The following is a 20,664-nucleotide window of genomic DNA, read 5'->3' on the forward strand; positions in this document are numbered from 1 at the left end:
GCACTTTTAAAAAGTCTGCACGTCTTCAACCCTGCAACCTTGCACTCAGGCAGTTCTAAAGCCCAGTTGCCCGACAGCTTGTGTTCATACTACGTTTTGCTGCGCATGCGGATGGTTGCATGCATACAGCAATGATATTCCACCAGACCAGGAGAGGGCAGATGTATTGCCAACAAACACAAGTACAAGCAGTGCAGTGAAACGGTAAACTTTTATCAACAGTTTTAAAGTTACGATAAGCGACACCACCTGTGCTGATCAACAGTGGTCTATTGTCTGCGCGTGCGTGAGAACTCGCTGGTTAACATTCTGGCTCGCTAACAAGTGTTGTTGTAGAATTTTTAACATGTCAAATGATTATGTTTCTGACCGGCAACACAATTATTACTATTATTATTTTCATCATCATCATTATATATTATATTAGAGAGGATCCTTTAACAAATTACTGTACGGTGAGTAATTCAACTAACTACCTTAATTTTACTGAATTTGGCTTTAGGGTATTTGGAGTCAAGATCTCCATTTAGTTTCTCATTTAAACGACTGTAGAGGACTCTTTTAGTAGGACAAAGGGTGATCAAAAAAGGGCTTATTGATCTTTGACAGAGCACAAAGAGCATGGTTGGGTGCTAGCTATACCGAACAAGAACTGAGAAATAAAACAGAAAAATGTATTTAAAAAACAGTACACACCTGAGTAAGCCTGGCACCTGTATTTACTGAACAGGCAGTTTTAAAGTTAGCTACCTCATTGTTTGCCTCTGCAACAATAAGTCAAGAAGTTTATTGTCATATACACAGTAAAAAACATGTACATCTTAGAACCATGTAATGAAATAATTAGTTTGTTTGCTCACCCTTTAAAATAGATACAAAAATAGAATAAATTAAGAAAAAAAATTACAAAAATATAAGAATCACTTGATAAAGTGCAGAGTGCTGAATGATGTACAGTAAGAGTTGGATATGAATATGGATATGAATATGGGGTCAGATAAACTTGAGCTTTTATTGTTTAACTGTTCAAGAGTCTGACTGACTGAGGGAAAAAGCTTTTTGTGGTGCTGGACTTTATGCTTCTGTAGCATCTTCCCAATGGGAGGGGTGTGAACGCGATGTGTTGGATGTGTGTGTTGTCTTTGATGATGTTGTGGACCCTCTTGGTGACCCTGCTGTCATAGATGTCCTGCAGAGAGGGGAAGGATGTTCCAGAAATGTACTTTGCAGTTTTAATTACACACTAGAGAGCCTTCCTCTCCTGCACAGAGCAGTTACCATACCATACTGTGATGGAACTGGTGATGACACTCTCTACTGTACCCTTGTAGAAATTGGTTAGGATTTTGGTTGGCATGCCACATTTCCTCAGCCTCCTCAGAAAGTACAGTCTTTTGTGCGCCTGGTTGATGAGTTGTTGTGGATTGTGAGTCCAGGTCAGATCCCCACTGATGTAAATACCAAGATTAAAGTACGAAGTTGGGGGGGGGGGGGGATTATCACCCAACATGGGGCTCGAACCCATAACCCTGAGGTTAAGAGTCTCATGCTTTACTGACTGAGCTAGCCGGGCGCTGTTTAATGAATGATTAGTGATTAGAAAAATACTTGATAAATGTTACACAAATTTCCAGAAATGTAATTTATAAAAGTGTATGATTATTGATAAAGGTATAACTGAATTATATGTATGATTTACCTTCCTTCCTATACTGCTGATACATCTTTGCTCTGATCATGAGGTTGGCTGAAGAGGTATGTAGATTCTCTACACTAACATTTAATTTATTCTTATATTTCTTGCGTGTTTATTTCTTTCCTGTCATCATGGACATTTCTAGATAGGAAAGTATTCACTTTGAAATATATTAATGCCCTTTAATTAAAACTAGAGTTCAGTAAAACTTTTTTGTGTTGCTGGGAGACAAGAGGACTGAGATCTGTACACGGCCAACAGTGGAGCCATACGCGGCCAACAGTGGCGCCATACGCGGCCTTCAGTGGCGACATACATGGCCATCAGTGGAACCATACGCGGCCTTCATTGGCGACATACGCGGCCATCAGTGGCGACATACACGGCCATCAGTGGAACCATACACGGCCATCAGTGGCGACATACACGGCCATCAGTGGAACCATACACGGCCATCAGTGGAATCATACACGGCCATCAGTGGCGACATACACGGCCATCAGGTGGAACCATACACGGCCATCAGTGAAGCCATACATGGCCATCAGTGGCACCATAAGTGGCCAACAGTGGCGCCGTACGCGGCCATCAGTGAAGCCGTACACGGCCATGAGGTCAGTGGCGGGGTTTAGTCCAACTGGATTTGGTCATGTAACCAATAACAGTGCATGGTAATCCCACCCATCACGGAATTTACTTTTGAGATGCAAAATAAAATGTCAGAATGCATTATAATGGTCGACTGATGGTATTTTTCAGAGATGTTCATTCTTATCTATTTCTCTTGCCTGGCTTGGCTCAGGAGGCTATTATGTCCAACCACTGTGCATTCAGCTGTGAAATGACTATCATTACTCATATAACAAACAAGCATTTTCTCATATTTCTCCTACTATCAGCCTGCAAATACTTGATTTTGCAAAAAGAAAAAAACAAAAATACAAAGGGACTCTCCACTTGGAACGTAGAACCATGTCCTCTACTCGTGGTTTTGTCTGTGTATCTGAATTCTTACATTTGCTAGTGAGAACATCAGACAATGGGCATGTCACATGCTTAGCAGGATGCAGCCAGAGCCACAAGGGGCACCAGTGAGCAGAAGCGTTAACACTCTGGAAAGTTCCGCCTCAGGATTCCACCAAACACACCCACAGACAAGTAGCTGTTTGTTAGACAGGTATTTACGCTTGCTGGGTGGTTAAAACTGTCTCAAATTATCAGAGCCTTTTTGCTAGATCTTTGGGGGACTTCAGTGAAGACTTGCTGTCATACACTTGGTTTGCCAAGTTTGTTTTCCTCCTGATTAAATTTGGATTTCATGGGTGGTGGAGTTCTGGTATTTTGTAGCTCCTTTGTCTGCCATGTTTGATGTTGTGTATGTGGGGAATGCTTTGGGGTTTGAAGACTTTGGAAGGCATTAGTGAACCATGTACTTACCTCTAACACTTACCTTTGTTAGTTGCCTTATGGGTTGATGGTCTTTGAAAGAGATTTGTCAAAAAGATAAATATGGGAGTTCTGTCTGTTTGTATTCTCCCTGGAGCTCATTTTTAAAGTTTTTCATTAATAGTTGTGAATTCATTTTGTTGTTTGGTGGCTTTTTGCACGTGGGAGTGGGACACTCGTTTGACAGGTCAAATAATGGTTTTGAACCAGTTTGAAGATAATTAGCTTATCTGCAAAGACACTCATAAATAGTCCTATGAATTTGGTTTGGTCTTGTTTTGGATTAATATGTTTCTGCATGGTAATTTTATCCATCCATCCATCCATCCATCCATCCATCTATCCATCATCCACTGCTTATCCGAGGTCGGGTCACGGGGACAGCAGTCTAAGCAGGGAAACCCAGTAAACACTGCACAACTAACTATTTAAACTGGTCAGGACTGTGGGAACATAATTCATATCCTTTTGATGGATGTAAATAAAAATCCATTCATCTATCCATCCATTTTCTGTACCTGCTTGTCTGATTCAGGGTTGTGGGGGGGTTTGGAGCCTATCCTGGAGGCTATGGCTGCAAGACAGGGAACAACCCAGGATGTATGGGGGCCAACCTATCACAGAGCACACTTATACATACCTATGGGCAATGTGCTCACTTCCACACACCATCCATCCATCCATCCGTTTTCCAAACCGCTTATCCTACTGGGTCGGGGGGGTCCGGAGCCTATCCCGGAAGCAATGAGCATGAGGCAGGGAACAACCCAGGATGGGGGGCCAGCCCATCGCAGGGCACACTCACACACCATTCACTCACACATGCACTCCTACGGGAAATTTAGCAACTCCAATTAGCTTCAGCATATTTTTGGACTGTGAGGGGAAACTGGAGTACCCAGAGGAACCCCATGACGACATGGGGAGAACATGCAAACTCCACACACATGTAACCCAGGTGGAGGTCTAGGTTAAGGTCGTTACATTGGGATTAGAGTTTTCCCCATAGAAATGAATGGAGAGTCCCCACAAAGATATAATTACAAACCTCTGTGTGTGTGTTTGTGGTTCTTGTTGTTCATACACAGTGGTGTTATCATCTTCACTGTATAGCTACGAGCCTGACCAGGATTAATGCTTAGAAGATGAATGGATGGATGAATTTATAGTATAGTGTAAAGTAAGCATACTAGTAATATCAATACCGGTGACAGTGGGTTGCATGATGGCTCAGTGAGATAAGGACTTGAATTCGGACTGCTTTGCATGTGTGGAGTTCATGTTATTCCTGTATTGTGCTGTGTTTTAAAGCAGTGATATCCCCACTATACAGACTGTCCCTGACTTATGACAGACAGATCGTTACTAATCGATTTTAGGTGCGAGAATGAGACAGGGGGACGCGTATGAGGCTGGGATGGTCCAGTACAGTACGGTCCACTATCATACGCATTAGGTAGCGTAGCATACCGCCGTCCAATGTCACATATTTGCTTTATTTAAAAAAAAACTTAAATGTACCAGTCCTCATAAGTCGTTTAGTAAGTGAGGTGGCTGTTACTGTCGAATACAACAGTTAACACCAGACATAACAGGATCCTTGTCAGACCAAACAGATTTTTCGAGTTCAGGATTCAGATTTTATTGCCATGTGTTCCGCCCAGGAACATGGACATTTTTGATGAAGGAAAGAGAGAAATCCAGTAGACAAGAGAGGAGATCGAGTAACCAATAAGCTGGGAGAAAAAACCTTTGAGGGCAGAAGGTCAACAGGCTGACCAACCAGAACATGATGCCAGAACACTTCATTATACGGGTGAAAGACCATTGATTTTCTTTATAGTAGCCACTGATGTTTTGTTCAGCATCTTTTGGTTGATGTTCTCATGAACAGTGACTGAACACTACCAAGGAGATTCTGCATGCATGCATGCATAATGTTTTAAGGTCAAGGAACCTTTGGAAGTCCAAGGTTCCTTGTCCAAACATTAAATAAACTCCAGCTAGTCCAGAATGCAGCAGCCAGAGTCCTCACCAAAACTACAAAATATGATCATATTACCCCAATTTTATCTTCACTGCACTGGCTGCCAGTTAGATTTCGTGTTGACTACAAAACACTACTGTTAACCTATAAAGCTGTAAATGGTCTTGCACCGCAGTATGTGAGTGACCTCATTTGCAACTACATTCTGAATCGTATGCTTAGATCACAAGATGCAGGTCTTCTATCCATACCCAGAATAAAGAACGTTACCTTTGGGGGAAGAGCATTTGCTCATAAAGTACCACAGCTATGGAATAAACTTCCTGTTAGTGTTCGGAACCCAGACACAATCTCTGCTTTTAAGTCAAGGCTTAAGACATACCTCTTTAGCTAGTCTTGGATAGTTGGATAGTTAAATCCCCTTTTGTAAGGTGAAGGGAAATCTGGAGGTTCATAGTCGAGAGATTAAAGGTGAAAGGGGGGATTGGTGCTGTCGTCCTGCCACTCTAGCCGATCACTTAAGCTATGGACGGCGGGTTGGCTTGACACCAAAACCCCTGGAAACCCCTGTCTGTGCTTCCTTCCAGGTCCCTCTTTTAGCCACGCTGTCATAGTTACTTTGGTCCTGCTGGAGGTTAGGTTAGGTGTAGGGCAGGGGTCGGGAACCTATGGCTCGCGAGCCAGATGTGGCTCTTTTGATGGCTGCATCTGGCTCACAGACAAATCTTTAATAAAAAAAATAATAACGTTAAAAATATAAAACATGCTCATGTATTTCAACCCATTCATTTCCTACCGCTCATGTTCATGGTTGCAGGTGGCTGGAGCCAATCACAGAACATTAAGACCAACCTACGATCACGTTTAACGGATGGAAGTCTCAATGCCTGCATGAAGCTTAACCTCACGACGTATCACCCAGACTACAAAGCCACCAGCAGAACCATTCAGCACCATAAGTCGCATTAATGGTAAGAAGTACTTTATTCATCATTGGTTAGCAACAGCATAACAGCGTTATTAAAAATAATTCAGACTTATTGTACATTAAAAATGTTGGTCTTTTACTTGTATTTAGTTTTAAACATATTGTATGGCTCTCACGGAATTACATATTTAAATATATGGCGTTCATGGCTCTCTCAGCCAAAAAGGTTCCCGACCCCTGGTGTAGGGCAATAACTCTTCTCCATCTTCTCTTTTCCGAGCTGATACCGAGCCGACTCTACACCGTGTGAACCCACACCTGGACTCCTGGAGATAACAACATGAAACCAACTGGGACTTGCATCTCACTACAGAGGCAGCATGGTGGTGCAGTGGTTAGCACTGTTGCCTCACACCTCTGGGACCAGGGTTCGAGTCTCCGCCTGGGTTACATGTGTGCGGAGTTTGCATATTCTCCCCATGTCGTTGTGGGGTTTCTTCCGAGTACTCCATTTTCCCCCCACGGTCCAAAAAACATGCTGAGGCTAACTGGAGTTGCTAAATTGCCCATAGGTGTGCATGTGTGAGTGACTGGTGTGTGAGTGTGCCCTGTGACAGTAGGATAAGCGGTTTGGAAAATGGATGGAATCTCAATATAAATGCAGTTTCATGCTCCCTGGTTGCCCAGAGGAGGATGGGGTACCCTTCCGAGTCTAGGTTCCCCTCAAGGTTTCTCCTTGCCATTGTCGCCTCAGGCTTGCTTGCTGGGGTTCTGGCCGGTTAAATGTAAAGTGCTTTGTGACAATGACTGTTGTTAAAAGTGCTATATAAATAAAATTGAATTAAAAGTATCTGGCAGGACAGAAAGTTAAATCACAATTTCTCAATGATCCAAACTTTATCTAGATAGCACGGATCTAACTCTACTTATAAGTACAATGGCGATAATGGTGACTTCGAAGCTGCTGCTGCAGAAATCGCAGGGGGAGTTTTAGAAGTTGGATTTTTCGAGGGGTTGTGATATTCCCCTTTGATATGGGAAACCGCATTGAGTACAATGTGGGCATAAAGTGACGTACTGTTTGGGGAGTTAGTGCCCCCTGGACGCGCCTCCGCGTTGCCCCTTCCTCCCTATCAGACAGTCCTGAGGGAACATGAGCCGCACCTCTCACTGGACATCATTAGCCCTCAGTTAGCCCCTTTGGGGGCGTGTTTGTCCGGCTACTTCCCCTGCTGGACGCATATTACCTGCAAAAGTATTAGGGTCAAATGCAGTTGATCTCTGAATGATTCTGCACGGAGAGGTACCACAGGAAGCTTGTTATATTTAACATCTGCTTCAGTTCAATTAATAAATCTTCTGCTTCCTGGATGCCCAAGATAGGGCTTTTTCTAGACTTGTTCAGAGTTGGTATATAAATCTACCATAACATCACATGTTTAAAACGAAATATTCGTTTTATTTAGAGGAAATAATTAGTTTTCAGCGCAGGCCGAGGCAAAAATAATCCGATAAGAAATTACCTTTTTTTTATTCCAAAATTTTTGAATCTTTGAACCATAATCTGGTTATATCACAATTTTGTTCGTAGATCTGAATCAACGAACAGGTGCTGCTCTTCATTACGGAGAAGGGTATATGAAATATATTATAAAAAACGGAGTATATTCTAGCCGGTAACCTGCTGTAACTTTATACTACCGACACAGAAACGAAAAGAGTAAAGTTTACTAGATTGATACACTTTACCTTTTGCAGGATTTCACCTACGTAACAATAGTGCCTTCGGATACAGGGAAGGGTTTGTCCTGCGAGAGAGAAGGCGAGGTGCTCCGTTTCAAGATACAAAAAAAAATAATGAATAACTTCGATCACAGCATTTCAACCGTTTTTATTCATTATATCGCTCTTGGGTTCATTGTAATGCCCGATGCCGAAGCAAGGCCAACATTTTTACAGGACATTATTCGTTTGTATGGTCAAAATGACACGTTTTCAGTTGAAAGTCTGGAGAGTATCTTGGAAATAATGAAAAGGGGAAGAGGAACTTACGAACTGAAGGATGATCAAAACTCCCTGGTAAATTCAAAGGTATGTAAAGTATTCATTTCTTTGAAAGCCGCACATTCATAAGGCAAATAAACAGTAAGCAGCCTGTAGGTTTTAATTCGGTATTTTAATTCCTTTTTCAGTGACGTTTCAGAGATAAACCAGGTGCATTCCGCATCACGGCAATGGATTCGTCATTGAGAAATAAAACTAGCACTGATTAATAAAATATCCTGTCTCAACTGATTTGACATTTCGAAGTAATTAATTAAGTATTCAAACTTAAAAATCTCAAACCTTTAAACTGAACATAGAGGTCTGAGCGTTTCCAGCAACAAATGCCCTTTATATGTTAGTCTGTAGTGCAATAAAGAATATCAGATTTGACCAGATCCACACATTGGCTTCAATGATTTGACTAAAGGATATGCTTGCGATGACATCAAAAAGCACTATTAACTTCTGTATAAGAACAGCACTTTAATGAAAACGTCTGAATTTTTTTTGTAGTTAAAATGAAGTGATACTTGCTTGCACATCTATTATATATCACTACAAATGGTTATTTAATGGTTTACATGTAAAATGTTTTACTTGTGGCTGGCCCCCCATCCTGGGTTGTTCTCTGCCTCGTGCCCATTGATTCCGGGATAGGCTCCGGACCCCCCGCGACCCAGTAGGATAAGCGGTTTGGAAAATGGGTGGATGGATGGATGTTTTACTTGTGATTTATGTGTTTTAATGATTAGAAATTCTATGTTGTCATATATGGATAAAAATATCTCATGAGTTGTGTAGGTGATCAGGAATAACACATTCCTCGATTTACTACACTTTTATAATTAGTAAAGGAGCACAATTGTGATTTTAATAACATTCCTGGTACATATCATCATCCATCCATCCTCTAACCACTAACACCTATACTGGTCAGAGTTGGTCATTTAGCACGAGGCACCACGCCTTGGATGGCATGGGCTCGACGTTTGCAGAATGAAAAATTTAAACATTTATAATGTAATTTTGCGCGGCAATGGGTTGGCACCCCAATCTGGGTTGTTCCTTGCCTTGCATCCATAGCCTCCGGAAAAGACTCCGGACCCTGAATAGGACAAATGGGTACAGAAAATGGCTGGTTGTATAATATAAATAGTAAATTTGTCAAAATGGGAAATGTTAGTGACTGGCTAAATGTATAATAGACAAAGATGATTTTTGGTTCAGGGTTCTTGTTCTGTCTAGTTTACATTATAGGGTGCAGGGTGTTGATACAAAATTCATTTGTTTCTCTGCAAGAGGCTTATTACATCTGATCTCACATCTCACCATGTACAGCAAACATTAAAGAGCATGTCAATGGACTTGCTATAGTGGGTGAAATGCCAGGTGCTGTACACTGACTTGTGCTTTGTTTTATTGGGCAACAGTGTCTTTCAGCCACAGAGGTTTTGTCCCAATATGATCTTATCAACCACACTGAGCTGAGTGTGGAACATCTGCAGCACATCTGCCCGGCTCTCCTTCACCAGGGGGTGCTGTCTGCTTGCCCCGACTCTGTCCCACATAAGCATGTGGACTACAAAGGTGAGAGCCAGTCTTATTCTTAGGACGGAGTGGTTCTTTTCAACTAAAAGTCAAATGTGCAGTAAATCACCAAAATGAAGTGAACATCAACCTAAAGTGTCTTAATGGTGTGTCTGGCTGCCTTGAGCTGGGCAGAACAACTGCAGCTGTAGAATAGATTCTACAAATGTCATCATGGAGGCTATCTAAACTGTTTTTCCAGAGTCCTCATAGCTGATTGTTTTGGTTTCACCAGTGACATGCGCAGACTTCTTAAGGTGCAGGCACTCAAACTGGAGGCCATGGCTGACCAGTACATTTTGTTGGCTGTGGGGGGAAATTTAGTGTGATTATGGGTTATCCAAAAGTGGCACTTGGAACATTAAAAGGGGGGTTACTGTCAATCCCGGTGCTGATGCACCCCCCAGCCGCCACCCCCTGCACGGATGTGATATTCACCATAGCTAATGTTCTTTGTGAAGCACAGTCAACGCCTTTCTCCAGTTCTTTACTACTTTCCTTTATTTGGGTAGTTAGGCCTACTTGTATGCATTCTCTATAGACCATTTGCTAGCAAATATATTCACTGTATATATTATACAAAAAAAGGGCTGAACACATAAATAATAAAACATACATGTTCTAATAGGGCCCTATTAAGCCTTGAGTAATAGCTGCATAACCTACATATTTTTTGTTTTATGAAATAATTCCTGTCTGTTGGGAAGATAAGACTCATAGCAAGACAGGCTAAGACATATTCCCAGAATCCTTGATTTTACCATGAGACTTCATGAGCTTTATAAGGAATATGCCGTTTTCTACTGTTTAACATCATGGAGGTACAGAGCCTGGCATGGGCTCACTGTGGCTCCTTTCTGCATCATCCCCTATCCGCAGTGTGGGGCTATGCTTTCCTGGCAGTGACTGTCATCAACCTGTCCTCCCTGATGGGCTTGCTGGTCACCCCCTTCACGGCAAAGCCCTGCTTTCCAAAGCTGCTCACCTACTTCATGGGCCTGGCCATCGGGACACTGTTCTCCAATGCAGTGCTGCAGCTCATCCCTGAGGTGCCGAAGGACAGGACAATGCCTGGGGACAGCAGACTCAATGTGCCCTTTATATTCCATCCTATACCGAAGCAGAATGTCATGCGGCAGTCTCCAAAAAAGCTTGATAGTGAAGGGAACCTGGGCAGAATGCCAACAGATTGTCATTCTTCTAAGTAAAATAAGACCGGGGGTATTTATCAATATGTGTACTGAAACCTTCTTGTGTTGTCGTGTTCCTCTTTGGCATCATCTTCCATTGCCAAAGTACAGTTGCAATACTTAAGAACAGAAGTATGAAAGATGGTAAAAATCCCCAGATGTCATTCTTGCCTGGCCAAAATATCAAGGATGCATCAATTGCATCCTCCCTAATGAGAACAATCCCATGATTCATTGTGTCCCAAGTTTGTTCTTGGGAGGCAAGTTAGCAAGACCACTCTTTCCAAGAACATAAGTACGATCTTTGCTTTCTAGGTATTGATTATCACCCTGGGTCTGTCACATGATATTGCTTGTATGTCCATATTATTTTTTATAAGAATAAACAGAAATTACTTAAGTACCGTAGAAAGATATTGTAGATCAATCGATAATAATCTTTAAAGTTTGGTTTTATTATTAAAATGCTAACAGACGCTTCACCTTTAACCTAACAGGCTCTGGGGTTTGACCCCAAAGCTGATGACTACATTCTCAAAGCCATTGGGATATTTGGAGGATTCTATCTGCTTTTCATTACTGAGAGAATGCTAAAATTGGTCCTAAAAACCAATCATGAGGTATGTAAGCACCCGTAATGAACTTATTGTTCCCAGAACCCTGTACTAAGTGCTTGGAAGATGGATGTGTTTATTGACTTTTAATGCAACACTAATAATCGATCCATCTGTTTTTCAAACAACTTATTTAAATAAGTGTCATGATCAAGTGTAGCGCAGTCAAAGTATTTGGACAGTAACACTCTGATGTTCTTTTGTTGTTGTTTTCAAAAGCACCCTGTAGGCGTACGGAGCTGAAACAACCACAGAGGTGTTACTGTCCCAGTGCTTTTTCACTGCACTGAATGCACTGCCCTCCCACACTCCAAGCACTGAGTGCTTGAGAAGGTCTGAGCTTCCTGTGATTTATCTGCATCAGCAAAATGCTGATTGGACAAGCAGTTTTTCAGCATATATGGACTGGTGTTTGTGGGATTACTCTTTGGAAGTTACCTGACATAGTGCATGCCGGGATTTCTTCTATGAACCTAATTACTTAACATCCGTCCATCCCTCCATCTATCTTCCAATATTTTATTCAGTAAATGGTTATAGAGTGCTTAACATTTAAAATGTTAAAAATAGTACTTAGTGTTAATTTTCTGGCTGATATCTTGTCTGTGAGTCATGGTTAAGAGTCATTTCATTTTGTCCAGACAAAGTGTTTTCATGGAAGATTGTGTAGTTTATTTTAAAACATATATTTTATTTTTTTGAGGAGAGGCAGTGTGGAAAATTACCTACTTTTAGTAATCCTATAGAATGGCGGCTCCCAGCCCAGGAAATAAAGCATAAATAGTTTGTTTAATTGTGTTTATTTACTGTGTGTGGGACAGTTGGAGGTCACTCTCCTCTCAATGTTCTCCCCCCCCCTGCTAGCATGGTCAAAGCCATTTTGGCCCTACGCAACAGACCCCAGCAACCCCCCTGCCGAAAGTGGATGTGATGGCCAGGGGCGAGGTGGCCGCTGCCTGCAGCACCATCAGCATTGACAGCCTGGCCAGCAGCAGGGCCAGTATCATCTCCGACGCTCCCGCCCAGCAGGTGGTAGTCCACCGTGACTTATTTCACAGGACAGGTTTCCCCACAACATAAACAAATACGTACAGAGTCAGTTATTATCAAGCCAATGGAAGCACATAGCTACCTTTATCACACAGAGAAGAAAAAGTAAATTAATACTGAGGCAGCCACAAGGTGCATAGCTACTTAGCAGGTGCTAGAATAGAGCAACAGAGGAAGATCAAGCAGGAACCCTTCGGTTCTCAGGTCGGCCCTTTAACCACTGAACCACCTGATGACCAGATAGATAAGAACTAGAAGAAGCCTGACCTATTATGAGTAGCGGGTAATATTTATGTTTATTTATTTATGTAGCAGATACTTTGGTCTAAATATAGGCAGACGGTACATCACAGGTTAGTGCTGTATAGACTGCTGTTAAGGATAAGAAATTATTTTAATTGAGGTGTTGCCCAAGGATATGGTACCTGTTCGTCTTAGAGGAAATTGACAGCATAATCACCTTAGAGCTGGACACAGAAGGTGAAATCCTAATGTAAGTCTTTCTTTATGATGTTTCAGGGGCTTTAAGAAAAGAGTTTTGAGTTCACCACGTGAACAATAGTTTTAAGTCGAGAGAACACCAATCTGATACCCACTCGGGCCGATTCTGGGTCGGATATCAGGGAGTGGGGGGTGTGAAACTGAACCAATTTTACATCAGAGATAGGTATAACCCAAAAATTCTGGAACAGTTAGCGCAGCGTTCTGTAAACAGAACTGAGAATCATGTAATGGCGAGATGTTCAGCCAGGCATGTGTGTCAGCTGTCATGTCGGCTGTGTGGGAAGACAGTTACTGCACTTATAGTTACTGAAGGAAGAGAAAAAGCAAAACAGCAGAGTGCAATGTATATAAGGCTAGTGTTAATATTTGATGTCTTTAGACTTGTATTCTGTCAAAAGTTTGCTTACTTACTACTTAATGGTTTTATCTGTGCTCCATTGTACTGAATCTTTTGTAAAGGAGACTTACGTGTACTTTTTGACTAGAAATGGTTAGTTGGGGTATGCAGTACTGTTTTTATGATTGATTTAATTTGGAAGCTGACTGCACAGTTAGCACTTTAAGGAATATTTCTGTTCATTTTTGTTACTGGATATAACAAAAAAGCAGACTTCTTTGTCCTGTAGTGTAGTGGCATGGCTTTTGTTTGCGCCATTTGACCATTATATTTTCTTATTAGCATACTAGTATCAGATTGGTATCGGCAGATACCGATTGGAGCAGAAAAATTATATTGTGCCATCTGTTTTATCAAACATGTCTTATCTTTCCTGAAATTTGTGATCTTTACCACTGCCAATGGAGCAGAGAGCGATGGGAGGGGCCTGGATAACTGATCCAGTGTCATATGACTTATGTATCCGTGCTCCGGAGGGGCAGCTGGACTGAGTGTACAATGGCAGCATTCATTTGGAACAGCGGTCAAGTGCGCTGGATACTGTGCAGATAAGGAAGCGGTGTAATCTGTCGCATCTGATATAGAAAAACAGCACCAGATCATATTTTACAATTTCATATGGAATTACATTTACTACACTGTTACGTTTACCTTTATTATTATTGCTATTATTTGTGATATATTACAACTATGTCAGATTCAGCTAGGATTTCCCTGGCTCCTCCCCCTAAACATGATATCATCAGGGTTTGTTCAGTAGCCGTTGTTCAGTAGTGAAATTCAGCAGGGATCACCGAAGCAGCCAAGCAGAGCTGAAATGCCGTTCTTCCAGCTCAGCCAGGTATCTGTCAGCAAGTGGCCGGATAATCAAGCCCATCAGCTTGGTACTCTCAGGAGTAATAATCACCCATCAGTCAGTGGGAACAGTCATTACGCCATTAAGGATGGTGCTGAAGGTCAGGTGCACCCAGGGGGATTCCACTGTAATGACCATTCTACGCTTAACCCCATATGTGTGTTGGTGTGGGAATATACACTTTTTAGAGTAAGAAAGAGGAATGCTACATGTTTTGATTGTTGTCATGTGGAACACCAGAGCATCGATGCTTCATAAATCTCCTGAACAGCATTTCACTTTTACCTATAACAATGTTTCCCAACCTCTTTGCTGCCATGACACACCTTTCACAGGGTAATTAGATAACACTTTACTTGAGGGGGGGAGGAAAAATTATGTAGTAGTACAATCTTAGTGAATGCATTAATTAACCAGAAACTAAGTGTTCGTTATGTGCTGTTCCCTTATTTGTTAATCATTAATCAATCATAACGGTTCATGTTTTTCATGCAGTCATTATATTTGTTCATGATTTGTGTAGTAGTAACGTGAGTAGTGACTGAGTCACTAAATTCCCTCAAGTAAAGGGTTACCGGTAATTATCCCAGGGTGTGTTAAGCAACTGGAACATGAATCCATATTCCAGATATTCATCACTATTCTCTCTGCTTTCCAGTTTTCCTTTTTTTTCCCTTCCCCATTGTGGGGGGGGGGGGTGTTTGTTCACAATCAAGTACGGCTTTTGACATTTTCCTTTACAAAACTACGATCATGTCTATTTATTACAGGGAAGTTTGCAAATATGCATTTGATTACATGACAAGTGCATGTAAAGCATATTGTACAATTAAATAAATAATATCTTGCTTTAACAAAAGCTTTTTCTCCACTTAAAGTACATTCATAATTTAATTATTAATACAAAAGCGTATTTTTTAATATATGCACGCACACTTGGCCAGAAAACGCTTCACTTTGTCATTTCAAAATGGATTAATACAAAAACGAGGAAAGACTATAAAAGACATAAATATCACACAACTGACAAAAGGTAGTCAGCAGCGGGCACAAATGACATGATTCACACACTTACCGAAGATTTCCTAATCAACCAAAGGCGCATTTGAAAAGATTCTTTGTGTCAGAGTACTTTTTTAAAGTTGAGTAAATTTTTTAGGTGGAAAAAAAATCCTGTTGAGTAGTAACATAGTATCATTTTGATGCAATGTTTTTGTTTTACTATATATGTAATACGATCTCTTTCAGGGGGTGGCATGGTGGTGTAGTGGTTAGCACTGTTGCCTCACACCGCTGGGACCCGGGTTCGAGTCTCCGACTGGGTCACATGTGTGCAGAGTTTGCATGTTCTCCCCATGTCGTTGTGGGGTTTCTTCTGGGTACTCCGGTTTCCCCCCACAGTCCAAAAACATGCTGAGGCTAATTGGAGTTACTAAATTGACTGTAGGTGTACATGCATGAGTGAATGGTGTTTGAGTGTGCCCTGGGTTGTTCCCTGCCTCGTGCCCATTGCCTCCGGGATAGGCTCCGGACCCCCTGCGACCCAATAGGATAAGCAGTTTGGAAAATGGATGGATGGATCTCTTTCAGGCCCTATAAAGACTCACAGAGTATCATACTGGTTGGTTGAAACAAAATCTGTATTTTTATTTTCTGGACCCGAACTATCCACCTTTGTTAAACTGTAAAATAATTTATTAAATGTCTGATGGGCACCTGAAATCTTTCCAAGTCTATAACCTTTCCAGTGCCAGTAGTGATCAAGGCGGAGGTTCCTTTTATCCCACATTTCAGCAGCTGTTGCCTCCGCTGTGAGAATAATTAATTACCTCTAGAGACATGTATCGATGTTGCAGTACCGAAACTCTGTGATCTGAGGAGCAGTATTTAATATACTCGGTGACAAAAAAAAGTTATGCACCCAGAAGTAATGGTCCGATTTGGATGTAATTTGGCCCCCTTGCAGACCACAGATTGGTATGTAAATGATTCGATTTGGAAGGAGCTGCCACGTCTAATAACCAGACACAGAGGATGCTTCGTACACACATTAGACAGCATTACCAGCACTTGACGGAGTTTGATAGGAGTCGCATTGTGAGTTTGCATGAGGTTGGGTGGTCGTATTGCACAATTGCCCGGCATGTGGGGCATGCAGATGTCACACTCGCCCAGTGTTGGAACCACATACATTATTCAAAAAGGTTCCGGTCGCCCAAGACAGACCACACCAAGGGAGGATTGTTGTATTGAGTGCTAAGCATTACAGAACCCCATGACATCTGTGCCTGCCATCTGGACACAGGTATTGGACTCTCTATGACACCCCATATCATCCTGTACCGTGTCTTGACAACTGGCATCAGCCGGACTATGGGTTCACTGTCCCAGACGTAGGCTGCTGTTAATACCAGCTCAGAGACAGCTGGGTTTGAAGTGGTGCTGTAACCGGGAGGCTTGGACTGATGACAAGTGGCGTTGTACCATGTTGAATTCTGGTTCTGCATTATCATGGATAACGGTCGTGTGAGCGTATGGCGGCACCAAGGGAAGAGGACCAATCCTGCCAATGTTGTTTGTGGAGAGCCATAGTGTATGAAATCATGGTGTGGGGAGCCATAGGGAATGACTTCATTTCATCTTTGGTAGTGATTTGAGGAACCCTGACGGCACAGCACTACGACAGTGACATCCTGTATCTGCATGTCTTACCCTGGTACAGTCTTTCAACAAGACAACGCCTGTCCACAAACGGCACGTGTCTGTGGACTGCCTGTATCATGTTGAGGTCCTCCTATGGCCAGCCAGGTGCCCCAATCTTTCCCCAGTGGAACATCTGTGGGATCAGCTCAAACGTCAACTCAGACCCAGTGCCAATCTGCAGGATCTCGAGGGCCAGTTACAACAGCTGTAGGTCGACTTGCCGCAGGAGAGGATACAAAGGCTGTACTACTCCCTTCTGCACTATATCGCCGCATGTATCCGGGCCCAGGGGGGGGTGCCACACCCTACTGACATAGGACCAGCAGTGTGCCCATACTGCCAATTCTGTTGTCCGTTTGATACTTATTGTGATACAGTCACATAACCAACATGTGCAGATTCATTTAATTTCCACCACTCCATCTAGGTGCTTAACTTTTTTGTCACTGAGTGTAGTTTGTATTTAAAAGGTGTGGCACTGTGATGGTACACCATGGCTCTATGTGAGTGGAGTTCTCCCTGTGTTGTTTTGGGGTTTACTCTGGATTCTCCGCTTTCCCTCCACAGTCCAACAACATTCTAAGGTGAATTACCAAACTGTCAATGTGGATGCATTTAAATGGCTGTTTCTCCCTTTTTAATCTTGTACTTTGCTACGCTAATAAATCTGGCACCCCTGTTCTCTGTTTTGGATCTGTTAGTGGCATGAAGTTCTTCATGATTATGTCTGGTAATCAGGTGAAGTTCTTAACCTCCTCTAAATGTGATATGAAGTTCTCCATGACCTTCTCTGATAGTGACCCGAGGTTCTTCCTGACCACCTCTGGTAGCGACCTAAATTTCTCTAAATTTCACTCCCAGGAGATGCAGGTGTCCAACGGCCACTGCTGCTGGCTGCGAGGCCCGCCCATGCACAAAATTAAGACAGTGGCGTGGATGATCTCGCTGAGCGATGCGATACACAACTTCATCGATGGCCTGGTCATTGGAGCATCGTTTACCGTGTCTGTGCTCACTGGCTTCAGCAACTCCATCGCCATTATCTGTGAGGAGTTCCCGCATGAGCTGGGTGAGATACGACTCACTCTTACATTCAAAACATCATAAGCAGACATGAAAACATATCTGACAGATGCTGGGCCCAACAAACACTCAGTCTCAGAGAAATATACCCCAGCAGAGGCACATTAACATGGTCAGAAGCCTCACACTGTTCTCTACAATAGTGCAGTTGTCATCCAGGGTGGTTTAAAACTGTTAAATAATATTCAGAAAGGTTAGCTGAGGTCCCTTGAATGCGACTCTGCAGATTGCACATGTTGGAAGTAACTGATGTTTTCTTCTAAAAAAGCAGGTTGGTCATGTTTTGAGCAATGGGAAATGTGGGTGGAACAGAATGAAAGTATATCTGAATTGATTGACATGTTTGTTGAAAGCTTGGCAAGTTGATGGCTCTTGCTCACCCTACAGGTGACTTTGTGATCCTGCTGAATGCAGGCATGAGTATCCCGCAGGCCGTCTTCTTCAACGTGTTGTCAGCCATGTCCTGCTATGTGGGCCTGGTGTTGGGGGTCCTGGTGGGCAGTAGCTTCGCCCCAAATATCATCTTCGCTGTTGCCGGGGGCATGTTTCTCTACATCTCGCTAGCCGATATGGTAGGTGTTACATCGTGCTAAGCAGCAAAATATAGCTAAAATTCTATGAGGTTATGACTGCCCTCAAAGTTACCTGATAATCACAATTCGTCATTTTCATACGAGTCACAAAGACTTCTCATAACAATAAAGCAGGAAGTATATTATTGGTATGTACATTTAAACCATTAGGTCATAATATTGGCAATAGATAACCAAATAAGGAGGTAAAATAATAGTCAATGATGCTCAGAATCAGTTTTCCTCACCAAATGTACAAAGTACACATGAATCTGACCTGGGGATACAGCACCATAAAATTTGAGAAAAAGAATTAAAAACGTTAAAATAGGTCATCAGATGTGCTGAAATCACTGTAGCTCCCAAACTGGAAGCTAAGTGGATATAACCATGGATTCACGCCTCCTGAATGTTGTGAGTTCAATTCCTAGTGAACTTTGCATGGGTTTCCTCCCACTGTCCAAAATATGTTTAGGCAAATTAATGGCTATAATAACTGATACTTTATAGATCCCTGTGGGGAAACTTGCTCTGTAAGTGAGAGCAAGCTGGCCATGAAGGGCAGCCACTCATAGCAGCACCCAGGGAGCTGGGGGTTAAGGCTGGACTCGAACTGGCATCCTGTACAGGGTGTACCCTACCATGTGCCCTGGGCGCTCAGAAATAAGCTGCAGACTCTCTGCTTCCTCTAAAGAAAGCTTCTCTCTGGCTCAGTTCCCCGAGATGAACAGTATCCTGAAGGAGCAGGAGGGTTCCACCAGCAACGCCTTGCTGTTCTTCCTGATCCAGAACGCTGGCCTGCTCAGCGGCTTCTCCATCATCCTGCTCATCACCATGTTTGCTGGGGATATCAGCCTGGGGTAGGGGGCCTTGCTGCAGTCCCCACAGAACACCCTCACGATGCCGCTACAGGGTATTGGGGGAGGGTCCCTCCTATGAAACACGAGCCCACTGCTGTGAGCTGTGCCTAAAGACCTGCCAAGTTCTGATTGCTGGTGTGCAGAACCCAAATCAAACCCCAAACTGCCTTAAGTGACATGACACAGTGCTTACATGGTTAACTGCAAGGCCTGACGCTCTTCGTTATATTGCTCCCTATGTAAACATCTGATTTATGTTGAAGCGACTTCTGCACCGTTTGGCAAACAATGTATTTTTCATTACGGTAAGGAGGGCGAGCAGTGGTAACAAACCATGAATTCCTGATTTTCAGCATTATTGGAGTTTTAAACTATGACTGTATTTCAAGTGTGTTCATGCAGAGTATGAAAATCATGTATAACATGAAATAGGTATGTTTCTTTATAGCATGTTTACTCTACCGTTAAAATGGCTGTTCCTCTACGTCAGGATCTTATCATCCGAGGTGCTACTATCATCTAACCCACGGAGCAACACTGCTGGTGAGAGATATCGGATGAGAATGAAAGCATGCAGACCTTTGACTGAACTGTCTGTTACTGAATGAGGAATAAAGTCAATCATTGGCCAAAGCAGATTATTTCTCTCTCCTATTTACAGGTCAGAATCAGATAGTCATTTGTAATTATTAATGAGGTATATAAACAAATATATCCTAAAAAGTGTATCAGAATGAAAATTACTAACAGAATGCAGCAGATAAACAGTATTGTAAAATACTTCCACCAAGCCTAACTCCACAACTATTTACAAACCAGTACCCTTTTCACTAGGTGTCCACTTCCCTTTTGAAGAAGATGCAGTCATTTGGTTCCCACCACTCACCTGAGGTTTGGGAGCCCCCTATTGCCCATAAACAGTCACTGCAGAGTTAACGTGCGCCTTATTTTTCGAGACGCAGAAGCATGTTCTGCTATTCAGCTAGCTAGCTACGATCTTTGGACTCTATTCACTAGCTAATGTTGAGGTTATATGCAACCATGAAGCAACCATATCTCAGCAGCACCATGAAAGTGAAGAAAATCAAAGTCTCTAACAAAAAAATATGCCAGTGTTTCTTCACTACAAACAACGAAACGCCTGA

General features: G+C 42.4%; 1 protein-coding gene across 1 annotated transcript; it reads left to right on the plus strand.

Annotated features, from left to right (window-relative positions):
* Positions 1–243: 243 nt before the first annotated feature.
* LOC125721151 (metal cation symporter ZIP8-like) lies at positions 244–20,152 on the plus strand. Its single transcript, XM_048997176.1, has 11 exons — positions 244–455; positions 5,947–6,100; positions 6,338–8,148; positions 9,534–9,690; positions 10,570–10,739; positions 11,378–11,500; positions 12,359–12,523; positions 17,866–18,073; positions 18,475–18,659; positions 19,374–19,519; positions 20,010–20,152. The coding sequence occupies exons 3-11, from the start codon at positions 7,915–7,917 to the stop codon at positions 20,125–20,127; spliced, it is 1,506 nt and encodes a 501-aa protein (XP_048853133.1). The 5' UTR covers positions 244–455; positions 5,947–6,100; positions 6,338–7,914; the 3' UTR covers positions 20,128–20,152.
* Positions 20,153–20,664: the final 512 nt, after the last annotated feature.

The sequence above is a fragment of the Brienomyrus brachyistius genome, unplaced genomic scaffold (genome assembly GCF_023856365.1).
Source record: "Brienomyrus brachyistius isolate T26 unplaced genomic scaffold, BBRACH_0.4 scaffold32, whole genome shotgun sequence".
NCBI classification, from domain to species: Eukaryota; Metazoa; Chordata; class Actinopteri; order Osteoglossiformes; family Mormyridae; genus Brienomyrus; species Brienomyrus brachyistius.